We start from the raw sequence: 24,631 nt of genomic DNA on the forward strand, positions 1-24,631 counted from the left end.
ATAAAAATCTTTCTCTAAATAATATCAACAACAATTATTCCATGCACCCCAAATAAAAAATGTAATAGTATAAATAAGTATCACGACGAAAGACACTAACCACCTTTCATACAAAGAAGTATTGACTATGTACAGACAGTTTACTGAAAAAGACCATTGACAAACATGACATAATGACCTCAATTCCCATCTATTTCACAGGACAAAAGTGAGGGATGTGTCCTTGGGGCAACTGCCAATAAATACAAAAGCAAAACATAAAAACATAACATCCACTAATTGCCCTGAAATAAAAGAAAGAAAAGTTACAAAGTAAAACTGTCCAAACTAATTTTTTCGTTAACGTCAAGCTTTGCCTTTTCCAGCACTCATCAGATGGAATATGGTGGAAGATATCTTCTCATAGGTGAAGAACATCAGGGCAGCCGTGAGAACAGTTTGCAACAGCTTCGACTCCATGCCCTTGTACAGAGAGCCAAAACCTCGGGTCCTGATGAGACATTCAAGACAATAAGATCATTGATGAACACGGAAGTCCAAGGAAAAGTAAAACTGGCTAATCTAAGGAAACAAAGTGCATTCTCTCCAACAAAGACACATTAAGATTTTGTCACAGTATGCTCCTCCTTTCTTGTCAAAAACCTATTGTCATTATATCTCTTGTTTTTCGTATGTTATTCTCTAGAAGCACTTCTAATCTTCAGTACTTAGATGACCTAATTGTGTTCCAAGAGCTGTCTGTAAGACATGTTTTACTTTACTCAACAGTCAACTATTATATTTCTTTTTTTTTACATTAACAAGAAATTCCCGTGAGGCTAGCTAATACTATTACAAACCTACCAAATTATCAATGACTGAAGTCGGAAAAGTTACCACTAGTTTCTACTTTTCAAAGACAGAAATAGGGAAAATAAGAGCAGAGATCATGTTTGCAAGTCAAAAGTCTTTATACTTCAACTTGCTTCCAGATTGATGTTCCAAATCCCACCAATTATTTGAAAAGGTTGAAACTATGTGCATCACTAGGCTGAATAAAGGCCAAAAAGGCTAAATGTTTATCAGCACAATATAGGAACAAGAAAGTCAAAAAAGTTGACTGCACACATGGAAAACATCGTTACGATAGTCAACGTAACTCTACATCCTGGAAATGCACTTTTCCTGGTGTTATTTGTTCACAATGAACTTTGCAAATTAAGGAAAGAAAACAATTTTTCCTCTGTGGCTGAATTAATTGAGAAAATGATGTTATCAGGACCTCTGGGAAATACAGCCTGATTCAGAAATTTCCCAATGTTATCAGAAATATGTAAAAATGCTGGTATATACCAAAAAATATATACTACCGTATTTTTTAAAAACTAAAGAATAAACTATCAAAATAAAATTTAGATCAACTTTTGATTAACAAATAGGTCTAGAAAATCTTTATCAAGGCAGTATATCTTACCTGACTAAATGAATCAAGTTTTCCAGGAGAGTTTGAGAGGTTTCCAGCTTCGCATAACCAGCCTGATGAGAAAAAAATAATATGAACACCTTCAGTTCAACAACCTCTATTTTTCCCATTGTGAAATTATAAAAATATTCCCTAATGTGAACACTGCATTTAGCCAAATTAAACGAGCAATTCAACCAGAACAGAGATCTTCCCAGCAAAACTGAAAAAGACAAATTGGTATTTTTGAATTTGGTTGATAGTTGTACCTTTGTTGCAACTTTTTATTCTCGGCAAATCCAGCATCATAATAAACACATCTTTTTAATCAGGAATGTAAACAACCAAATCATTAAAAAAGGCTGAAAGTATTATGATTCAAAGAAAAAGGACAGAATGATAAATTCCCCCTACTCCTACAGAAAGCAGACGTACAAAAAATTTTACAATTACCCAAATTTTCCAATAGCAGTCAACACCAACACATATTAACACATTACACCCTAACTCGCCCGTGAATTCCCTTGCGCGCTCCACCCTGACTCGCCCAAAACAGCCCGCGCCGACCTAGCGTCTTTAGAAACGAAGTCTCACCTTGACGAGACTCTGTGGCCGAAACTTTGATTTGCATGGTTCTTGCAAAAAGTTTCTTCTTTTATTTGATACCGAAACGAAATTTTTCGGGCCAGTAGTTTTAGTATTAGAGAGCCGATAGAAGTGCGATCGCGTTACCGACACTTCGTAGGTGTCTTGACTTGTTGAAAAGCAACACAATTGAGTTCGAAAAAGGAAATAACGATGGATTTGAGGAAAAACAAGCCTATGACAAATCAAATGACTCAGATTTTGATGAAAACATTGTAGCAAGAGTTTGGGACCATTCAGATTGATCAGACGTAGAAAATCTAGAATTTAGATCTAGGGCCCAACCGCGAGGCTGAGAGTGAGAGTGACGGGTCGAACACCCCGATTGAACTACAGTTAGAACATTTCCAACAATTTGCGCATACATAAAGTTATATTTTTCTGAAACTGCATTCATTATTCGTTTAAACTTTGATTTTTTTCAGGATTTTTGGAATTTGTTTAGTATTTTTAAAATGTGTTTTTTAAACGCTTGTATTCACGGGAGGTGGGTTCCTTCCCCTTACATAGGATCTAACAATGGACTTCCCGTCCAGACCCTTAGGGTGTAATGTGTTAAAAAGATTTATTATTATCTAAAGCTCTCTTAAAATGGGGGAAGAGACAGGATTGTCTCGTTATCTATACATACCCGCAGTCGACTCTGTACCACTTGCAGAGGATATGTGACAACTGTTGCCACAGCTTTTGCTATTGCGCCTATCAGGAAGTACATCAGTCCACTCAATTCCTGAAAGACAAAGGCACAGGAGGAAATGAGGATACGTTTGAACTTGAATAGCAAAAATGAGAAGCAAAAAACAACCCCGTCCCCCTAAAAAAATGACCATTGTCAGTCTCCACACTTTATTCTCAAGTCATGATAGGAAGGGAACATCTGGTTTCATTTTGTTCCTGTATAAAACAATGTGATAAACTAAATTTTTAAAATTCATACAGCATTCATTTAAGATTAAGACAGCCAATAAGTCGGTTTAAGTATAGTATACGTGAGTTCAAAATAAATATGGTTTCAGAAGAAAAAAACCCAGTACATCTGCTGTGCTCATCTGATCCTTTGCAAATGTGACATAGTTATAAGTAAAGAGTTGTCTTGCTGTAAGACACTCGGGACTAACAGATTATTTTCTGACAGGAAATTCACAAGAGACTTGGACTGGAAAAAAAGATCTGCTGCACTGTGGCTACAGAAATTTCCCTCCAGCTAATCATCAAAATCTCAACTTGAGAAAGTATCTAATTACAACAACTGAAACTTAAAAGCAAATTCAACAGGGGTCAAATATCTATTTTTGTATAGTTTTAATCCTATTAACACTTTGAGCTTATTTCCGTGTATTTACGGGATGCGCTTTATTTATCGATTGACAGCTCATGTGTTTTTCGGTTACAAGCTATGGGGAGCAGCAAGCCAACAGTTGACCCATTTGTTTCGTTTCGTTAAAAATTTGGTGAAGTTATGTGCGATACTTTTTAAGCTGTAACGGACTAAGTCCGTCACCTATGCATTGCGATAGATGAATTTATTATTTTGACATTGCCATTTCAAAATATTGATAAAATAAAAACTATTTGGACAAATTACAATGTAGATGCAGTTTTCTTTTTCTTTCAGAGCATTTCTTTCTTCCTCTTGTTGCCCACCCCTGGTCTAAATGGTCTTTCATGAGAAAGTAACGATACCCATGTTAAAAATCCCAAAACCAAGCCGACTCCAAAGTCAGTGAACTATTTCAAGACTTACCTCAACTTTCAGAGTTCGCCGAAAGTAGCGTTTGAGCGCCTCGTACACCATAAACTGTATAGCAGGATTGGAGGCAAGAAGGAGTGAAGGCACGGTACCAGACCACAATTTCTTTACTCCTTCAGTCTCCAGAATCTTCCTAAGGCAATCTAAGGAAAGCATGATTGATGAAAACAAAATGGACCAAATGGACCAATGAGACGGAAATGAATCAATTTCTAATCTGAATGAAGCCAGAATTCATTTGCTTTAAAAGTTTAAACTTTAAGAATTCTATACCCACTACAATCAAGAAAACTGGTCCATAGTTTAGAGTTCCGAAAAAGCATAAACAGAAGGAATCACAGAGTAAATATGACATAACCACCTATGAGCTCACATATCATTCTACCATTAGAGAGGTTGCACCATGTGTCTAGCCTTGTTCCAAACCCAAAAGCACCCCCCCCCCTCCCCCCTCCATCTACAAAACAGTACAGAGAAGATATAAAAGAAAAAGAAGTAGAACCTACAAAGAGCACTTTACAGCTGCAGCTTTATTCTCATATGCACAGAGATATGTGATATGTGGTAAAAAAAAAAAGAAAAACATTATTTACACATAACCAAAGTAGACATCCTCATGTTTCAAATACAGAGGACCAGAAAAAAACAAGAAAAGAAGAACAAAAAGAAAGAACAAAAAGAAGAAGAATCAACTGGCAGTGGCAGCACTCAAAAGCCATGGATGTGTTCCCATTTGCAAAATAAAGACATCATTGGCAAGCGGTTAAATTGTACTGAGCCTGAAAAGCAACATTTTGCAGGAGAAAGAAAAAGCATTTCATTCTTTTAAGGATTGTACCTAGATATATGTATTATTTCTTGCTTTTTTCCTACATTTTTATATTCTCGTTACATCTGACCGATGATCCTGTTTCATCTGACCCACACCTATGATCACCTGTAAATCTGACCCATATCTGGATATGTAACCACACATACTTGGATATGAAATGACAACCCATGCCTATGATCCCTGTACATACATATGATCCTTGTTACATCCAATACATATCTATGATCCCTGACACATCTGACCCATTCCAATGATCCTATTTCATCTGACCCATACCTATGATCCAATGAACCTCGCTTCATCTGAACCACACCTATGATCGCCCGTACATCTGACCCATATCTGGATAGAGCTATGTAACCACACATACTTGGATCGATATGAAACCACAACTAATGCCTATGATCCCTGTACATATGATCCTCGTTACATCTGATGATCCCGTTACATCTGACACGGACACATACCTATGATCCCTGTTACATCCGACACATACCTATGATCCCCATTATATTCTACACATACCTATGATCCCTGTTACATCCGACACATACCTATGATCCCTGTTACCCCCGACACATACCTATGATCCCTGTTACCCCCGACACATACCTATGATCCCTGTTACCCCCGACACATACCTATGATCCCTGTTACACCCGACACATTTCTATGATCCCTGTTACACCCGACACATTTCTATGATCCCTGTTACACCCGACACATACCTATGATCCCCATTATATTCGACACATACCTATGATCCCCATTATATTCGACACATACCTATGATCCCTGTTACACCCGACACATTTCTATGATCCCCATTATATTCGACACATATCTATGATCCCCGTTACACATTGGACACATACTTATGATCCCCGTCACAACTGACACTTACCTATGATCCCGTTATACCGGACAGAGTCCCCCGGCAGGCTGGATCCCCCTTGCTGGTAGTGTTCTGTGTACAGCTTGGCTCCCTGCAGCTTGAGGCGGGTGTTGGCCACCCACAGGGGGGTCGTGATGAGCACATTGAGGATGCCTGTGTGAGACAAGAGAAAAGTTGTCAGGACAATGTACAATATTTTAATTGAGTTTTTTCTAAGTTTTTTTTTTTAGTAAGAGTTTTGCGGCACTTGCAACCCCATTAAGTCGTATAAGTGCTGAAGAATAGAGGAAAAAAACAAAATAAAAGAAAATACAATGAGAGATAGGAAAGAAGGAGAAAAACCACACCATAGCACCCACCAACCACCCACTTAAAGATGTCTCAAGAAGGTAATGCTACAAAGACTAGAAACAAAATAAACAAAGCCTCAAAATGCTATGAAGTGACATTGGACATATTGCTTGAGTATTCTTAAGAACAACAAAAAACATAATCCTTTACATTTTAACTTCCCTATTCAAACATGTTTGAGAAGTCATATTACTAAAAACATGTAAAAGTAGTCTAGTGCCTAACAAATGATTCTGGAGGTACTGATGTTTGTGATATTAAGACATTGATTTTTTTTAAAAACCAACAGTATACAACACAGTATGTCTCTAAACACTGATCAAAACTTTCCCATATATTTTTATGTAAAAAAAAAAACCCAATGAAATGAACATACATTTACCGAGTATACCAATATGAAGATTCACATACTAAAGATTATTAGCATTGAGAGACAAACAAACAAAGAAAATATAAAGTGAGAAAAACACTGCATACATGAATATGAAGTAAGGCTGCACATGCTGAAAAAAATCATGCAGATAAGAATGACATAAATGTTAATGTACAAAAGAGATTCCCACTTCAATGAATTTCACTTCTGAACAAATAAAAATGGGAAAGTTTCTTGTTGGATAAGCTAATAAATTGATCGCTCAATATGAGACTGCCATATATGTCACATTTCAGAAAGTCATATGGCCGAGTCTTACACGACTTACGCTAAGCAGTCAAAATGTCGATGTAATCATCAGCACAGCAGCTTTGGTTTTAGTTTTAGTACGAGTTTTACTGCGCTCGCAACTAAGGTCATATGAGTGCCAGAAGAAGGTGTTACAAGAGAGTAACAAACATAAAAAAGAAGAAGGGGAGATAAGGACGATAGATGTTCGATAGGACAGAAGAAGAAGCAAACCACACCAGAGCACCTGCCAACCACCCACCAGCTTTGGTTTGGATCTTTGGTCCTTAACCTTGTTCGAGGTATTGAACATGGTAAGTTTCATACACAAGCAATCATCGACCCTTTCTGTAACTTTCTTGAGGGGGGGGGACGGAATGGAACAGAATGTATCTCATCTATGAATTTGTTAAAGGTTTCCACATTGCAAAAACAAGTCAATGGAAAAATAAAAAAAGAACATGGTATATAATAAGTACAACTATCAAGTATTTTAGTAAGAACTTATTTCATTCTCTGAAGACACAGATGCAGGGCACAGTGTTAACTCAGTTTAAAACATAAGATAAACAAATGATTTCACTTCTACTGAATCCAGTTGAAGAGAGGGATGATGATGCAATAGTTTTAGTTTCAGAAAAAGAGTTTAGAGGCACTTGCGTTTAATTGCTGAATATTAGGGAAATGTTACTAAAGAGTAACATACAATGAAAAGAGCATCTAATAATGATAGATGTTTGATAAGAAAGAAGGAGCAAACTACACCAGACGACCCGCCAACCACCCCAGTAATTTCCATTAATTCATTTTCTTTTCTTATTATTATATTATACCACTACAAATAAGAAAGCATATAAGTCAACTCCGTATTTGAATAGAGTTTAAGGATTTGAAGAAGGAAGGTGGTAAAAAGGAATTAAAGGAATATGAAAGTGAAAGAAGCTGAGAAAAAAAAAGGAGTAAAACTGGAGTAACCAGTGTCCATTGATTTATCTTATGACACAGTAAAGTATAGTTCACTTCAGTCCTTGTTACATGGATATTGCTGTTGACTTTCGTTGTGTGAGGAGGCTTGATCAAGGATCACCAGCTTGCAGTAAAACGAAGACAAAGCTAGCAGTTTTACAAAAACAAAAGACAGCAGCGAGACTTCTCTCATATGCCATGCGGAGTTTAGTTTCCAGTCTAATAAATCAGAAGCAAAGAGAGTAGCACCAGTTCACTGCTTTTACACGAATACACATGGTTGGAAACATCTGTCACTTCAGATTAAAGATAGGCAGAATTGGAGACCCCAAAGTCTCCTGGAGGTTACCCGAGGATATGAATATAATATGGATGACACAGCCTATCACTACTGATTCACTACTGATACACATGTATGATGTATGGTTTGAAATAGGATCTTAGCGAAATTATAATAAAATAATAAAAGTAAAAGAGACTGCATCATGAAAATCAGCAGCTTCAGTACCTCTAGTACTAGTAGTAAGGTCTGCTTAGTAAAGATCTACTGTTACAGCGATGTCAAAACCAGCTGTGTTTAAAGTTCTCATTGCAACATGAAAGGCAAGCAATGGCTTGCGCTCTTTTTGTTCTTTTTCTTACTCATTAAATAGGAAAGACCAGCAGCTTATCCCTTAGACTGTAGGTTTACATTAATACAGAAGGACATAAACCAAAACAGGTTCAGATAAGACAGAAAAAATGCAAATGCTGTCACTACATACAGCAGGGAGGATATTCTCATATGTATACGAAAGAGAAAATCATTGATAATGATTGTCATGTAGCCTAGAGTTGCGAAAAGCCATAAACAAAATACAGAACTAGGAAAGTAAAGAATAGGTTTAAGGCCTTTTTCAATAATGTATTGTAATTCAACAGAGAGGCTTCTTATTTTTACTTCAGTCGTTAATAAGACCAGCCGAAAAGTACAGAGTTATGGATAATCCCAAATCACCTTGTTCAAGATTGTCAGGTTGAAGACTTGGACTAGAGTCACCAGCAACTTATTGATGATATTACCAGAACTACAAATGTTTACAAATAAGTTGCCCCTCCCCATCGCATTAGCACATTTAGGGGGTAGGCTATTCCAACTCTGTCTGTCAGGCTGAGTGCAACACAACATCCCAGTAGAAAGACAAAGAGGCTCAGGAAAATAGTCTTCTGCATGTGACAATTGAACTCAAGTTTTTCACAAGCAATGGCCGAGAACTAAACCACTACACCACAGTAGCTAATAAATGTACAATAGATCTTCATCATTTCTGAGGTGAAAAATAGCAATTGATATACGGGGTATCATTCATAGGTCTACATTTTTAGATGACAAGCAGAAACCGAAAAAGTAGAAAGGTATTTATCAGCACAAATAAGCGTCAATAAATATCATTTTCACAAACAACCTAAATGTGTAATCATATTTCATTGACAGCATCGAGTGTGCAAATGGTATCGATTGCTAATCATTAATAATACAAACATTAACATCCCATCCAGCAATAACAAAAAGAACCATCCAAAACAACACACAAGAAAAGCTATGAGCTGTGTCATACTGAGCAGTAATATACTGTAGGCTGTCACGATAGTGGACACATTTTACAAGGCGGAGCTCAAGTTTTTAACTTTTGTAAGAGTTTTACGACACTTTCAACACAAATATGTCATTTAAGAGCCAAAGATTAGAAATGCTACAAAAGAGTAACATACAAAGAAAGGAAGGAGAGATAAGGATGATTGATGTTTGATTGAAAAGAAGGAACAAAACACAACAGAGAACCTACAACCACCGACAGAGTTTAGGGCCATAGAGTTGCAGAAAAAAAGAAGAGCAGACCACAATCCAAAAACAGAAACAGAGAAAAACACCCCACAAAAGCCAGCATAATTTATGTAGTGCAGATAAGAGAACTGTGCACGAAAAGGCCAAAAACCTATGATCCAACACACTTTACAAGGTACATTAAACAAGCAACACACAACACCACACAGAAAACGATCTTTAAAGCTGCTTGAAACTAAATCGAGACAGAGGCAAAAACAGCTTTGTACGTGCACATATGATGAAGCACATCAACCATTATGAAACTGGACACTAAAGTAAATAATAGCTCCAAAAGAAAAGAAAAAAACACTGCAAAAGGCGTGCAGCAGCTAGCAAGAATGGCAGCACATTGCAGAAGCTTATTCGTGACGCAACCGGCATCTGTCGACCTCTGTGCAGCAAAATATTGTGTCTTTCGATTCTCCCACAAATGGTACCTGTTGCAAAGGCAATGGTGAGGTCATAGAGAGCAGTAGTGGAGGTGGCCTCCTCCCCTTTGAACCTCCAATGAAGCAGCTGTAGAGCCGTATATAGGTAAAAGTAGACAAAACTGCAGCGAGAGGTCGCAAATGACATAGAAGGCCAGCCTCGGTACACGCCTGGGGACTGTGTGGGAGAGACAAGTATGGGCACTAAGGCTGTTGTTGTTGTTGTTGTTCAATTGTTGTTTACCGGGAGTCAGCACAACAGAAGCACTGTTCCGCCCAGATCATTTTAGGCCAGTTATTGTTTCTGTAAGAGTTTATATCCGCACTTGCAACACAAATAGGTTATCTAAGTGGAAAAAATCAGAGGTGGTACCAGAAAGTAACATACAAAAAAAAGAAAAAGGAGAGATTAGGAAAGAAAGAGCAAATCACACTAGAAAGCCCACCAATTTGCGGGTAAAAATTAGACAAAGAGTACTTTTTAAAAGTCAATTTGCTTGTGTAAAGAGTGCCACAGTGATGCAATGAGGGTCATTTAAAGGAGGGGAAAAAAAACCAAAACCGACTGCAACCAACAGGGGGAAAGAGAAGAACTTGGACCCTCCTGAGGAGCCCTCAAACAGTCTTTTTAGTTGTCATTCATAGTTGAGATAGCACAATAGTAGGTTCACTTTGCCAGGGGCAGTTTAGGTCATCAGTTTGTTTATTTGTTTGAAACAGAGATACAGTCTAACTTATCCAAGACAACCACTCCACTCGTTGTCTCCGAAAAAAGTAGTCTCAAACTAGAGACAACATGCAAGAGGAGGCATGAGTAGCGGTCATTTGTACAGTTGGTTGTTGGCCTAAGTTTGGCTGTACTTGTTCAAATATTTCCCCCGCAATGAAATTAAACTCACGTCTCTTAAGTGTAAGGGGAAGAGCTTAACCCTTAGACTTCAGATGATGGTTAAAAAAAGATTTTACAACAAAAATAAAAGAGTCATTTAAAAGAATAATTTAAAAAGAAATAATGAAGGACATCTCCTATCTACAGTACACTAATTCTAGGAATCTGTAACAAAATGAACATCAAGAGTTTAACAAGCAAGGGGGTTGGGGGGGGGGGGGGGTCTACAGATAGAAATGATAGAACCACAGAAAGAATCACAGCACAGATAAAAGTAAACTGCACACTCCAGCTGAGAATTTTGCTTCAATTAATTCTTTCAAGTCATTACAGATTATAAATATTTTGTTCATAGAAACATTAACAACCCTGAAAAGAAATGTTATAGTGCACATTAAGTGTAAGAAGCACAGTTCAGTTACTTGAGAAACTGGTGTAATAGAGGGAAGGAAGGAAAACAAATATCACAAAAAAATACACACTAGGAATACAAATGCATTAAAAGAAACAAAAAAGCAAAATATAATTTACTATTTAGTTTAACTAAGCCGTTTTGTTGTAATGTTAGTGCAAGCAGTGGCAATATTCAGCTATCCTGTATTCTCTCAAACAAGCTTTTCCATAACAGTTTCCGACTGAAATGAAAATATTCTGCACATAAATATTCAAAGCTACAACCGGAAAGAGCGCTTAACGAAAGTCAAGAGAAAGATCAATGTAATTTGAGAATGTTGCTTGAAGCACCAAACTGTCATTACCAAAAAATGAAAGTAATGAAAAGTGATGAGAAGTATTAAAACAGAATGTTACAGGCAGTAGCTGTACAGCCTACTCTGCTGTGCCTAGGCAGACGACGTATCTACAAAAATTATTAATTTTTTAATCTTCATTTCAATGGACGCCTATCCCCATTCTACATCTTGTGTCAAAGGCAGGAAGACGTATCTGAACTACAAATAGGATATTTCACTATGGCAAACAGACATAACTGATGGGCCATGCCCATATTTCCAATTTCAGTGTGACGTAACTCAAAATCAAATAAGGTGCAGATACGTCGCTCTGCCTTGGCATGGCAGAATTAGCTTCACACTTACAACATACATCTACTTCAACAAAAGTACAAAGTTTTATCATTCATAACAACAATGATCACAGTGTCATGCGACCCAAACTCTGAATGAAGAATTATTTTGCAATCAAATTCTTCCATCAAAATCATGCATAAAAACACAGAAGAGGTTAGTCAAACATCATGTTATAAATTATGAGGTAATACAAAAAGGTTTAACATGAGTCACTCTTTCACCAGCTATATTAAAATAGATCAAAATCCTCAGCAAAGAGGAAGTGAAGGTGTTAATAATAATGGTGAGAGAACCACTGACTCAGTGATCAAGCGCACAGGCCCTAAAACATTCAACAAGAAGAAACACACAACAACAGAACGTGCAAGAACAAGCGAGAAACAAGATGGTGCTACCTGCAGCAAAACCCACACACAAGTCAACAAGGGGGGACGTTTTTTTGCGTTTGCCCAGAAGTGACGACTTGATCCCATTGTAAGAATAGAAATAGACGAAGTTGGAGCAGCAGATGGCAGTCACCACAGGAAACCAGCCCCGGTACAGCCCCTCACTGCAACACACAAACATTGATATGAGAGGAATCAACTGACCACTAAAGGTACCATGAGCAAAGACCCACTGAAACAGTAGGAAACAAAAAGCAACAAAAACAAAATATTTGTCACATAGCGGTGGAGCGCTCATATGACCTTAGCAGTTGCGAGCGCCGTAAAACCTTATACTACTACTACATAGCGGTGGAATCAGGTGCTCGTCACTTTTGGGGCATATGGAGTTATTGGTGTCTTCTTAAAGCTTGTTCATTTGTCTATCTTTCGATTTAAAAAATACACATCTATCTTTAATTGACGCTGAGATATGTGCAATTGCAGGAAGTGCGGTCGCTTGATTTCAGAGGTAAAACTAGTGAGAAAACGGTCGCAAAAGTCTGGTATCTTCCAATACTTTAGAGTCTGAGGAAACTTAAATTGTACTTTTTTTTGTGCCTTAAATCAACATTTTTCAGTAAGGACATAAAAGCTGTTGAGCTAAAAGAACAAAATTCGATAAAAAATTGCCCAACTGGCAGAAAAATAGAAAATGCAGATATTTTCAATTTCAATATTTCGACGAGCACCAGATTTCACTACGATGCCTCACTTATTATAAAATTAATATCCACAAAGACTTATTAACAATTCTTCTTTACCAACCAGAATAACACACCGTTATGGTTTTTTAAAACCGAATACAGACAATCTTCATTACTGCTCACTTACTGATTTACAAATGTAACAGAAATATTTTCAAAGTAAACTCAATATAGACTTTAAGTAAGCCACTACGAAGTGAAGATACAACATATATATGCAATGGCATACAAAGTATAAATAATAACTAACAATTCCATAGATAAAAAAATAAACTCAAGCTCATAAACATCAACTGGCAACTGGACAAAGTTTTGTTAAGTAACTCCTGAATAGTTGTCTCAGCCCAAGATTCTGGTATTCGAGAATCAGGAAAAAATAAGAGGATGAGTGAACATGAACTCAACTGTATTGGTAATCATTAAGGCTGGGAGCAACCAATGATTGAGTTAGAACAATTTCCCTTTACTTTAAGATCAACAGAGGTGGATGCCACAACATCTTTAGTGTTCACTTAATCGGCCAATTAAGTTGGTCTGGATATACCATGCATCATTATTCGTTTTTCGGTTCATAAATACCCTTATCCCAATACTCTTCTCTCAGCTCTAGCCCCCGCCCCATTAAAAGTAAAAATTCTGGTTCCGAAGAAAAGGGGGATCTTAGGCCAACCAAGATGATAGGAAATCGGAATCTAGATGAAGACAATTGCACACAGAGTCAGCAAAATACATTCTATAATCTTCTATATACTATATCATGTCTTTCTCTTTGGTGGAAGACAAAACAATGGCTTCTTTGTGATGGAATCTTCCTGGAGTGTTTACAACACAGGCATCAACTGTCACCAATCCTGGACGTCCTTTTTCGCCTTTGTAACTTCACACACTGTGTACAACTTGCTTTGTGACGGACGTCGGACAAATATGTATTTTTTAGTGGAAAATTTAAAAGCACAAGCCAGTCCCAGAGAAAAAAAAAATGTCAGCAATACTCAAGGGCAAGTGCTTCTTGTCAAGTCAAATGATACACAGACAAAACTTTAAAAAAGGGCCAGTAAAATGTAAGTGTTAGTGCCAGAAGAGAGAGTTATATCAAGAGAAAGTCATTGTGAAACTGAAAAGTAGCAGCAACATAAAGGGGGCGGAAATTAAAGAAAACATCAAAATGTCATCTATGAAATTAAAAACAAGGAAAACAACTGTAGCCAGGACTTCAGTCTAATACCTGACTGCAGTCAAAGAGAAATTACTTCCCAAATATTCTTGTGACATTTATCTATTTATAGAAACATTACCTTCTCCCTCCGAGACCTAACATTGACAACACAGTCTATGGAACATTACAGTAACTGCAGCAAACCTGCACTTATCACTACATGGCATTGGACAGAAGGGCGAAAGTCCACCTGTTGCTGGATCGATAACAACAACAACAATAGAAATATTAAAAGGAGAAAAAATAAAACAAGACAGCAAATGAGACTCTGAAAGCAACACTTGATTTGAGGAAAAATAAAACCACCCCCCCCCCCCCCCCCCCAAAAAAAAACAAGATAAAAATCTGAGAGTACAAACAACCGAGTCTCCATTTCATTATGAGCAAGGCCTTCACACAAACCCATCCGAAGCAACATGGGAAAGAGCTTGAATAATGTATGTCATTTTCTGTGCATCAAAACTGGTAGACACGATCAGCTGACAAAATACTAACTCTTGCACCGTTCCATCCTTTGAAAGCAAAACCCATGAAAGCAAATCAGTATGTGAATATTTTATGCATATACACTTATTGTCTAAACATGTTAAACGGGTTCCAAAACATTTGAGTTCAAATTCACACAAAGGAGCAGGCCCACACACACTTTTATACACACACACACACACACACACAAACACACACGCTATAATGGCTGTATGCAACTAAGTTTGACTTTCTATGCCATGTGAACAATCTCTAATTTCATAATAGCAATTTTATTAAATCAACAAAAAACAAGATTAACTTACAGCCCTTCCTCAGTGAAGATGTCTTTGAGCACTTGGAAAGTATTTTTGGCTCGCCTTTGATCATCAACTTTTAAAATGAGAAAAAAAGTAATATAACATGAATTAATATACCTGAAAAATTATGGATGTTTTTAAACACAAATTTAAGGTGCTACCACACTATGAAAGTTTAAATATGTACCAAACAAAGGTCTAGTTTGATAAATTGTGACAATTCTAATTCTTGAAAACCAATGGCATGCTTTACTGCTTCAACTATAAACTACTAAAGTAAAAGAAAAAAGATATAAAAAAACAAAAATGCAAACAGCAACTAAGATTCATTTAGAAATTCTATAAACATCTCATAAATGATACACATTAGACAGTGCCCATTTTGTCCAGTTTGGCAAATAATCTCCATTTTCCTAGACCTTCTCTTCAGATGACTTTTTTCTGCAGGCCCATCACTGAAAAATCCAGAACCAAGCACAACCCTCCTTTAAACACCTAAATTGAAGAAAGGACCTAACACATTCAAATGGTATTAAAATGTCTCTCAAGTGGACTAAGCGCCACGTCACATAGATACAGCTGGAGATCATAGCGCAGAGCAGTTGTATTGAGTATTGAGCCATTTCCACAAAAAATGAAAACATTTGGTTGATGGTCAAAAACTGTAATAAAAGCCATTCTGAATCCTAATTAAAGCAAAAATCATTCTTTTCAAACAAGTAATCCAACGACTCCTACCTTGCAACCGTGTCCTCACTGTGTCGAGTGGGTAAAAGACTGAGATAGCAACCACACTGCCCTGTGGACAACACAAAATTGGAAGTGTTATAAAACAGAAATTGCAATCCAACACATCAGAAAATGTTCACTCTTTCACTTACCGTCTTATTCAGAGTCACCAACCGAACACCTACTGCTCACACTACTGTGAAAATACTTTATTCATAATCCACATCTCAATTCTTTTGATGATGTTGTAGGTCGGTAGGTATGTTTTTTTGTTTTTTTTAATTGTTTTACGTCTTGGGCCAAATAAAAGCAAACCATTTTGACAGACGTGTGAAAACAGCACAAATTATAAATGCCAACACATAAATCAAAAACCTTTTTGTGTTGTTAACAATGTTTTCATTTTTTTAAATAGTAAAGGTCGTATACTTTATTTTCAAGGGTTAAAAAAACGATTTTTATATAAGTAGTTGAGATAGGACAGGGGAAATGAATAGTTTCCTTTGATATAATTTGATGATGTTGAAGACCTTGACAAGGCTGGCAAGCTGTTCCCTCTGTCACACGGCATGAATCTTATAGTAGAATATCACTTTTCTGCTATCAGTTTGCTTAAATTAAAAAACCCAGCAATACTTAACATGCATTTTACATAAATTTACTTTCACCCCATCACACAGATGACAATGACTAATGAAAATCTTAATTCATCTCAAAGGGAGAAATTTGTCTCGGTCATTTACAATGGCAGTGGATGTTATAAAGGTTAGGTGCACTCACACACGCAACAAGACAGGACATGGTATTAGAAATATATCTTTTACATATGCTGAAACAACCTGCTCCGTAAAACATTCTCACTATCAGTATCTCTCCTCTCTCTGTTTCATTTCTAGCACTGCGCGTTTAGTAACCTTACTGTAGTTGGTACAAAAGAATTTCAATATCTGTCTGTTCCTGGTTTTTTTTAAAATGTATATATATATATCGCTTACTGAGGGTCGATGATTGAAATTCCAGTGTCGGTGGGTGGCTATGGTCACTTAGCATTATTTCTGCCTTTCTTATCTAAAGTGTTCGTCTTTTGAAAATATTCAAAGTTATAGGTCTCTATCAACTGTTCTTGATGCCTTTGTATGATATACTGTCTTCCCAAGTTGAGAAATAACAAAATTTATCAAAGTTCCTATTGAGGAAGTGTTGAACATCTGATGCACTGCTTTAGGCATCAAACTGCTGTTAAGTAATATACATCTGGCCACTAAAACTGTCGCCGACAATTTTTAAAAAAAAAAATTTCAAACCTTTCTGCAAAACATCAAACTATATCGGGAAAAAACGAGGGGCATGTATGAACCTCAGGACCACAGGGGACATCATGTATTGTATGAACCTCGGCATGCCCCCACGATTGGTCCAAAACCTAAAAATAACTCTATGCGAAAACGTGAAACAGTATAGGTTAACACTATCAACACTATTTTTAGGCAGGTTATTTGAAAGAGGAGGGACCTCCGAGTTTTAACGTCCATCTCCGAAAGGATCGAAAATTACATGCAATTATTAGGTTTTAAAGTGTGAACATGGTTCAAATAAAAACCATCTGATATTTTGACTATGGAAGGACTTCCATAACGGGGGTAACCAGTCACTTAGTCACACAGCCATCTCGTCACACCCCAATTATGTGTAACGAAATGACTTCCATTCTCTTCAAAATTGTTATGCTAGTGGAGTTTTGGAGGATCAGCCTAAAGCTTTTTTGAAGTTATATATACATTTTTATTACTAATGTAAATTAAATGTTCGTCAAAACTGTTCCATAGTTGAACCATAGTTGAACAATTGTTTAAATAAGGCAAAAACAATGTCTGGTAAAGAGTTAAAAATTAAGGCTTTATGTTTGAAAGTAAGGGTCTAGCTTTTAGCTAAATCACAGTACCGTACACTTCTATACTAATTTATTTTTAACAGAACTAATCCAATCCTCAACCCTAACCCTCTATTCTATAGAGGCCTATTATTCTATCTAGATCTGGATCTATTTATAGTGGTCACTCGTTAGGGAATTTCTCCCTCGATTACTATTAATTTTTAATTTGTGACGAATTACGTCAATATTCATATAAAACAGATAAAAATGAACTAGAAAAGGGTTTTACTGGCTGACTAAATACTTAGAGTAGAGGAAGTGGTGTCTGCGCTACCCTAAGCATAAAAAGTGACCTTGCCAGTTCCCGGTGAGAGAGGAGGTAACCCCACAATAACTGATGAGAAGCAAATTTCGTCTGCTATCGTCGGCCCAGGGCGCTATGCCTGCTTTGTTTGCCTGTCTCCCTCAGTAGTGGCATTTGTGAGGCAAAGTGAGGGCGGGTGTGTGCGACAATGAGCGGGGGTGCGCGTTCCTGCTTGAAGGTGGTGCGTTTTATGGAGGGGCTGCGCCCTAGGATAGGGCGGGTCTTGCACCATGCCCTAATAACGTTTTACTATGAATCTTATAGGCTAACGTATAATTTTCTAACCACAAAGGAGGAAATATTCTTACAAATTACACAGGAGTAAAGTTACAAGTGGAACTCAATTTTTATGTATAGCCAAAAGAGAAAGAAAAAAAAAAATAACGGACGCCAACACTTACAATGGAAACAGTAATCTATTAGTAAGTCTAGATAACTTGGAAAATCAGGAATTAAATTATATAAAAGAACTGCAAAATACATTACATGTGGATTTAAACGCACATGGACAAACAAAGATAATGTTCACACTAATAGTATGATGAAACAAATTGGGATGGGGAGATTAGTCAACACAGCAAAAGAGCTCGATGTCCATGGCATCCAGGTCTTCCAGAGTTTTGTCCTTCAGGTCCATCTGTTTGACACAGTCGACTGTAATATTCCCGCAATCGTCGGAGCTGTCGTCATACACCGGCTCTTCTCCTGAGTCAGAGGAATCTTCATCCTCTTTCTTCTTCTGTGAGGCCATAACCAAAGCATTCATCTTCTTCTCCTGAATTCTCCTCTTTCTCCTTTGATTTGCCTGCTCCCCTTGTTTTTTCTTCTTTTTGGCGTTCCTTCTTGTCTTCAGCTTGCGCTAGCTGTTCCATCTTTTTCTGCTCCCTTTGCTTCTTCCTCTCTTCCTTCTGCTGCTGTTCTTCTTCCGCCTTCCTCTTCTTCGTGAGCACCATCTCTTTCTTGTCATTTCCACTGATGGACGGTGGCACAGGTGGCCGAGCCCTTCTAGCAGCCTAGTTCTTTGAACATCACGGCAACGTGAGCACCTTGTCGATAGTCATCTGCCTGGAGGGGGTCTGAGGTTCCAGGCTCTTGCTGATGGCTGGGAGAGCAGAAGAGCCAGTTGTTCAATATTGTCCATCAGAATGGACCACATGTTGTAGTCGGGGTCGATCTTGGGGTACAGGTCTCCCTTCTCCTCCCCAAGCTTAAAGTTCATGGAGCATATTTCCTTGAGTCGATGACGACGAGTTTGTGACGTCCTGGATGGGGCAGAGGCAGACGAAGTGGGTGACAAGTGGAGGGTAGGGACAGGGGACCTTGTGAAGGTGCAGCTGGGTTCAGCTTGTCACTTGTGAGGACAACGTCAGGGTTGTAGGGAAACTGCCCTGACTTGGTGAATCCCCTCATGGCTGTTTCCGTCCGAGCTGCTGGTCCAGAGGCTGTGTCAGGTGGCTGGTGTGGGCCTTGATGCAATAGAATATTACCCCATTCTCGTTGCAGAGGTCTGAGACGCGAAACCCCGCCATACCAGACGCCATGTCGGCACTGCGCGTCTACCCCCCATCCATCCCCTCAGAGAGGCAGAGCGGCTCCATGCTTCGCTTTGCACTAATGCTACACGCACAACACACTGCTGTGTGTGTAGTACAGTGGAATCCTGTTATAACGAAAAGGAGGGGACCGGAGCAAAATGTCCGTTATAGCAAGATTCTCGCTATAAGGGATCCAGTAATAAATTCAAGGGAAACTGTAAAATAGGCCAAATCTATGATTTTGTGGTTCTGTTTGTTTCCTTTTGATATCTCCCCTGATGATGATTTGGTTTCAACATGACCTTTAGGTCTTACGTGATCAAAAATCAAATCAGGTTTCTTTCTCTAGCGCTAGATCTAGCGATGTTGACTGACAGCTCGGCGTTGGCAATCAGAAAGAAAGGGCTCTCGGCTAACTCGCCCGCTGTGTTTTCCCCCACCCCACCACACCCTGTGGTGCGTTCCGCCAGCTTGCGCTCGTCACTAATTCGCTCCATCCATTACATTGCTGTGACCTCTCCATCCCCGCATCAGAGAAGTGAGAGGAATGGTAGGCCTTGATCATCTAAACTAGGCTTACACTGGCCTATCACGCGATGCGTTCTGCTTGTCACCCTCCCTACTCAGTCGCTCCGGCCTTCATTGTTGACAAACATTGGCTCTCCCATTCTTAGTTTCGCTAGATCACCAACAAGTTTCTCAACTGGCGAGGTTTTACATTATGCATGTATAATTGGCCTATGCATTGTGCACAGCAGCAGCAATATTCCGCTATAACCGACTCGCGTGTCCGTCTGACTGTGCTATTTATATAGCAGTATTTTATTTACAAAGGTAAAGAAAGGAAAAAAACGGGGTTTTAGAATAGTGTCTTTATAACAGACTTCTCGTTTTTTCCGGACTCGTTATAAGTGGCTCCACTGTACAAGTATACACATCTTCATAAAATGCATTGACAGCCTTACAACTGCAGGTCGATGCATTGTTAGAATACGTAATCAGCAAGCCTTGAAATAATTTACCTCTGTGTACGTGCAGTAAGCAACCATATCGACCAACCAAAGATCTCGTGCCACAGGAAAGGACGCTGTCGGGCGTTGATAAATGCGAGAACACTCTAGCACGTCTCAATTGGTTCATACCACAGGGTTGGCGCGCTGACCCCCCTGTCGCACAACCTCGTCGCTACTCTAGGCCTACATTAAGATTTCTGCAGGTCTCTGCATATCTCTCAACTTATCTCTCTCCCTCCCTGTCACTCTCACCACCCTCCTTCTGTAGTGCTCTCTCTCTCTCTCTTTCTCTCTCTCTCTCTCTCTCTTTCTCCCTCTTTCCCAAGGCAGGGTAACAAACGCAAAAGTCCCCATTTTGTAACACATACCACTATTAAATTCTTCTTCTTCTCCTTCCTCTACTCCTTGTATTTCTTCATCTTCTTCTTGTTCTCCTCCTCCTCCTCCTCCATCTACTATTTCTGATCCTCCTCCTTTTTCTTTTATTCATTTTCTTCTTCATCTATGAGGGCTCCAAACCCGCTGTGAGAAGGAAGATGACGGTCCAAGGCGTGAAACTGAAACGGGGAATTCCCAGAGTACAGTAAGCCTACTTAATGTATTCATGAGTCAAATGTTCAGCCAATCGTAGCCCGGTTTACGCTCTCTGTTCAGTAGTCGCATGTTTTAACTCCAATGGCTTCCAGGGCTCCTTTCCGCAGTTCCCTGTTGCAGTGCTGTGGCAGTCTGGAATCCCATAACACATTGTTACAAAAGTTATTCGATAACTTTCTATTATCAAAGATCGTTCATAAGAAGACAGCTCTAGTTCACTTGGCCAAAAAAGTGTCGGCAGAAGTCCGCGCCTTAGTTCAGATATGGTGCTGGAGTCTTTGTTTTGAAGAGCGCTGCACTTTTTCGAAAAAGGCGCCACTGGATTTTCAGTGTCAACATGGACATGTGACTCAGCCTTGTTGTGATTGGCTGCAAACCACTTGATTGCGCGATTCGCAGGCCTGAAAACAAACGCCTTTGTTTCTGTAGGTCACCGACCAAGTCGATCGGTTTGTGCCACGATGGCCGCTTTGCGCCCTCAATTTGGCTACCCCCAGCTACCCGATCGGCCCGACTCGACCCGATCGCGTATGTGGGCACCCCCTATAGCCGTACTTAAGTAGATCGGCACTCTTTGGGAGAAGAGGTTCCGACCTAACTCCATACACGTTTATATACACAAAATCGGAAACAAAAACGGAAGTCGAGAAAAAAAACTGAACTGAGTGGCTTGCCAAATCTATTTGAGACTATTTCTGAATTTTAACATTTTTTTAAAGTGTGCGGAGAACAATTTTGGCACTAAAAACTGCCACAAACCATTATTTTGTGAATTTAGCAGGGGGCGAGACCCTGTAACCCTCCCCTTTTTTTTACCCTACATGATGTCATTCCATGCGGTACCTCCAAAGATTCTCTACTGTATCATGTATATATACACGATCTTTGGTACCTCCACGGCCTTATATAAAAATAGTCTGTGGGTATCCCAGGAAGTGATGACATCACATAACTAAAATTAGCAGCCAATCAGGAAGATGCGTCGTTCTACATTTAGTCGCATGTGGCTAAAGTACGGCTAGCCACTTACTTCGTAGTAAAAGTAAAGGCCACCTTTATTCTCATCCCGGGTGACAATAACCCATGTCTCGCTATTCTCCCCCCCCCCCCCCCCCCCCGGTGAGAATAGCTCCCACCCCGGTGTGGGCATGAGGCGAGGACTCGCCCCTGACCTCTCGCAGGCCGATAAAATCACCTAGGCCCTTTGAGGTTGGAAACGAATATAATTATAATGCAAAAACATTTCTCGCCTCTCCAGTAAAAAAAAAAAGGCTCACTACAAACACTACAGAGCGGGATGTGAGACCGGCCACGGGGCGGACCATTCGTTGTTTACACACTGACTTAACGATGGCTGGCCTCTCACTCTATGCCTGCACACAAGAAATGAATTATGGTTCAAGGAACAGGAGAGCGTACAAACATATGAGATACACGCACGAGACAATAAATGCTCTCGCACAACTGTAGAAGGGTTGTAAATTATTCAGACCAAATGGGCGAGGGCGTTAAATTGTGTTAAAACTAGATCTAGATATATCTAGTTTAATAATTTTTATCAGATCAAGCAATCCAAGCTCTTCCTTCATTTTCATTTTTTTTCTTTTATTCTTTCTTCTCCTATTTTTCTTGCATCTTCTGTCCCCTTCTTCTTGAACATTTGGAGTTTGGAGCCAAAAAAGAGCCAGAGAGCCAAATTAAATTCTCCAGACCAGATGCAATCCAAAAGAGCCAAATTTGTGGGATTTTGCTAATCTGACAAGATCTAGAACATGTCTAGATCTAGATATAATATTCCGATTCAGCACCAGCACTAATCCTGTGGAGCATCAGCCCCAGTAACCTCAGCCCTTAGCCTTTTATACAATTTCCGGTGAAACAAGGGAGGGGGTGAGAATAGCGAGACATGAACATAGGAAGTCTAGACTAAATCTAGATTCTAGCTAGATTTTCTAGATCTAGATTCTAGAGACTAGGGTTAAGGCCACCTCTATTCTCACCCCGGGTGAGAATAGCGCAGGCGAGTCTTTTGGCTATTCTCACCCGGTGGGCGTTCACCGTTATAGCCTAGGCCAACCAGTGAAACGTTCAACCCTGAACCACAGAATTCTACACTGTGATAACAGAATTATAGAATTCTGTGCTGTGAACAAACGTTCTAGATCTATTACTACTGTTAGTGTTAGCCTAAAAGCGTGCAATTTTGTCTGTGGGCAGTGGAGAGAGAGAAAGAGAGAGAGAGAGGAGTAGCACGAGAACTTCCGGGCAAAACAAAATGGCAACCCGCGTAGTTCGGCTCGATTCGGAAGTTAAATATCCGTAGCATCTTTATAGACAACCAAATTAATTTAGTTTTCTTAGTGTAAAATCATTTTTTAACTTTGTTTTGGTCAATTTGATTGTCCACACCGATAGACAGATTCAGAAAGAGACAGAGAGAGAGAGAGGGGAGGAGTAGATCTTGCGAGAACTTCCGGGCAAAACAAAATGGCTTCCTGCGTAGTTCGGCTTGATTCGAAAAGTGAAATAGCCATAGCATCTTTGAAGACGATCAAATTAGCTTACTTTCGTGCTATAACGTAATTTTTTCTTGGCTTTTATCAATTTGATCATCCACACCGATAGACAGTATTCCAAAATGAGGAAAAAACAGGTCTTGTTTCACACCGGGTGAGAATAGCCTACGCTGGCAAGTCTCACCCGGGGTGAGAGGTAGATCGTACTATTCTCACCCCGGGTGAGAATAGTCACTTCCTAGGGTTAATTCTCTCACCCCGAATAACCACTTCCAAAAGTAAAAGAAATGACTAGACTCTAGTAGTCTAGATCTAGTTTTTTATACAAAGTGGGGGAGTGTCTTATACTCTTAGGGGATACATTGTGCACATTTAATTTTACTCACTGTTGCTCCTGACACTGCATGAACGAGGTTGGAGTAGGTAAATAAGTTCGACAATCCAACACCACCCTGCTCTGGCTCCTTTTTTTCCGATACAACAACTGGAACGACATCAGCATACTGGCGGTATGGCTTGGAATTCACTTCTGGTACACATAGAGATATTGATCTACGTCCTGGACCCATTTTGCTTTCATAGGGTAAACCAAGCTGTCCACTGATGACTATCTTTATCTGTTTTCCTGTAGAAGTAGATCTAGATCCTAGAAGGTGATACCGGGTGTTGTTACTAGGACGCTGTACTGACCACTGTTCCGTCTCTCTTTTGGTCATTTAAATAGCAAGTCGACTAAACTAAATGACTAAATGAACTATAGATCTAGGCTAGATCTATGTTCAGAATATTTTTAATGAAACCATTACCTCCACTAAAAAACACTCCCACACCCAGATGTTTAATAACAAGTAACATGAATTATATTATAACATATTTCAGGTCAGTTTTCTCCTTTTTCTTTTGCTTTAAAAACAAAAATCAGTTTTAACTAAGTCTAAGTAATAAGCCAACAAGTGTATTTTCGGTAATTAGCTTGACACTTGACATTTCAAAATTATGAGCTGCATTGATAAGGTTCAAAATAAAAATACTTTTCAAAGCCAAATATGATCATGCATTCA

The 24,631-nt window shown here is 38.9% G+C and overlaps 1 protein-coding gene across 1 annotated transcript; it reads right to left on the reverse strand.

Moving 5' to 3' along the window:
• On the reverse strand, positions 1-24,433 carry LOC101860192 (peroxisomal membrane protein PMP34). The gene is made up of 9 exons (XM_005105722.3): positions 23,957-24,433; positions 15,685-15,745; positions 14,953-15,019; positions 12,209-12,363; positions 5,573-5,716; positions 3,831-3,979; positions 2,718-2,816; positions 1,454-1,515; positions 1-490 (listed from the first exon to the last, which is right to left on the reverse strand). The coding sequence occupies exons 1-9, from the start codon at positions 24,284-24,286 to the stop codon at positions 346-348; spliced, it is 1,212 nt and encodes a 403-aa protein (XP_005105779.2). The 5' UTR covers positions 24,287-24,433; the 3' UTR covers positions 1-345.
• Positions 24,434-24,631: the final 198 nt, after the last annotated feature.

The sequence above is a fragment of the Aplysia californica genome, unplaced genomic scaffold (assembly GCF_000002075.1).
Source record: "Aplysia californica isolate F4 #8 unplaced genomic scaffold, AplCal3.0 scaffold00488, whole genome shotgun sequence".
Lineage (NCBI taxonomy): Eukaryota > Metazoa > Mollusca > Gastropoda > Aplysiida > Aplysiidae > Aplysia > Aplysia californica.

Excerpts from the sequence above, each read along its gene's own strand:
- LOC101860192 (XM_005105722.3), bottom strand. The coding sequence starts at position 24,286 with ATGACCAAAAGAGAGACGGAACAGTGGTCAGTACAGCGTCCTAGTAAC. Across the intron at positions 5,717-12,208 it reads GTGTGTGGGTTTTGCTGCAG|GCATCCTCAATGTGCTCATC; the intron begins GTAGCACCATCT and ends TGTCTCACACAG. Across the intron at positions 1,516-2,717 it reads TGGTACAGAGTCGACTGCGG|GCTGGTTATGCGAAGCTGGA; the intron begins GTATGTATAGAT and ends TTTTCTCATCAG.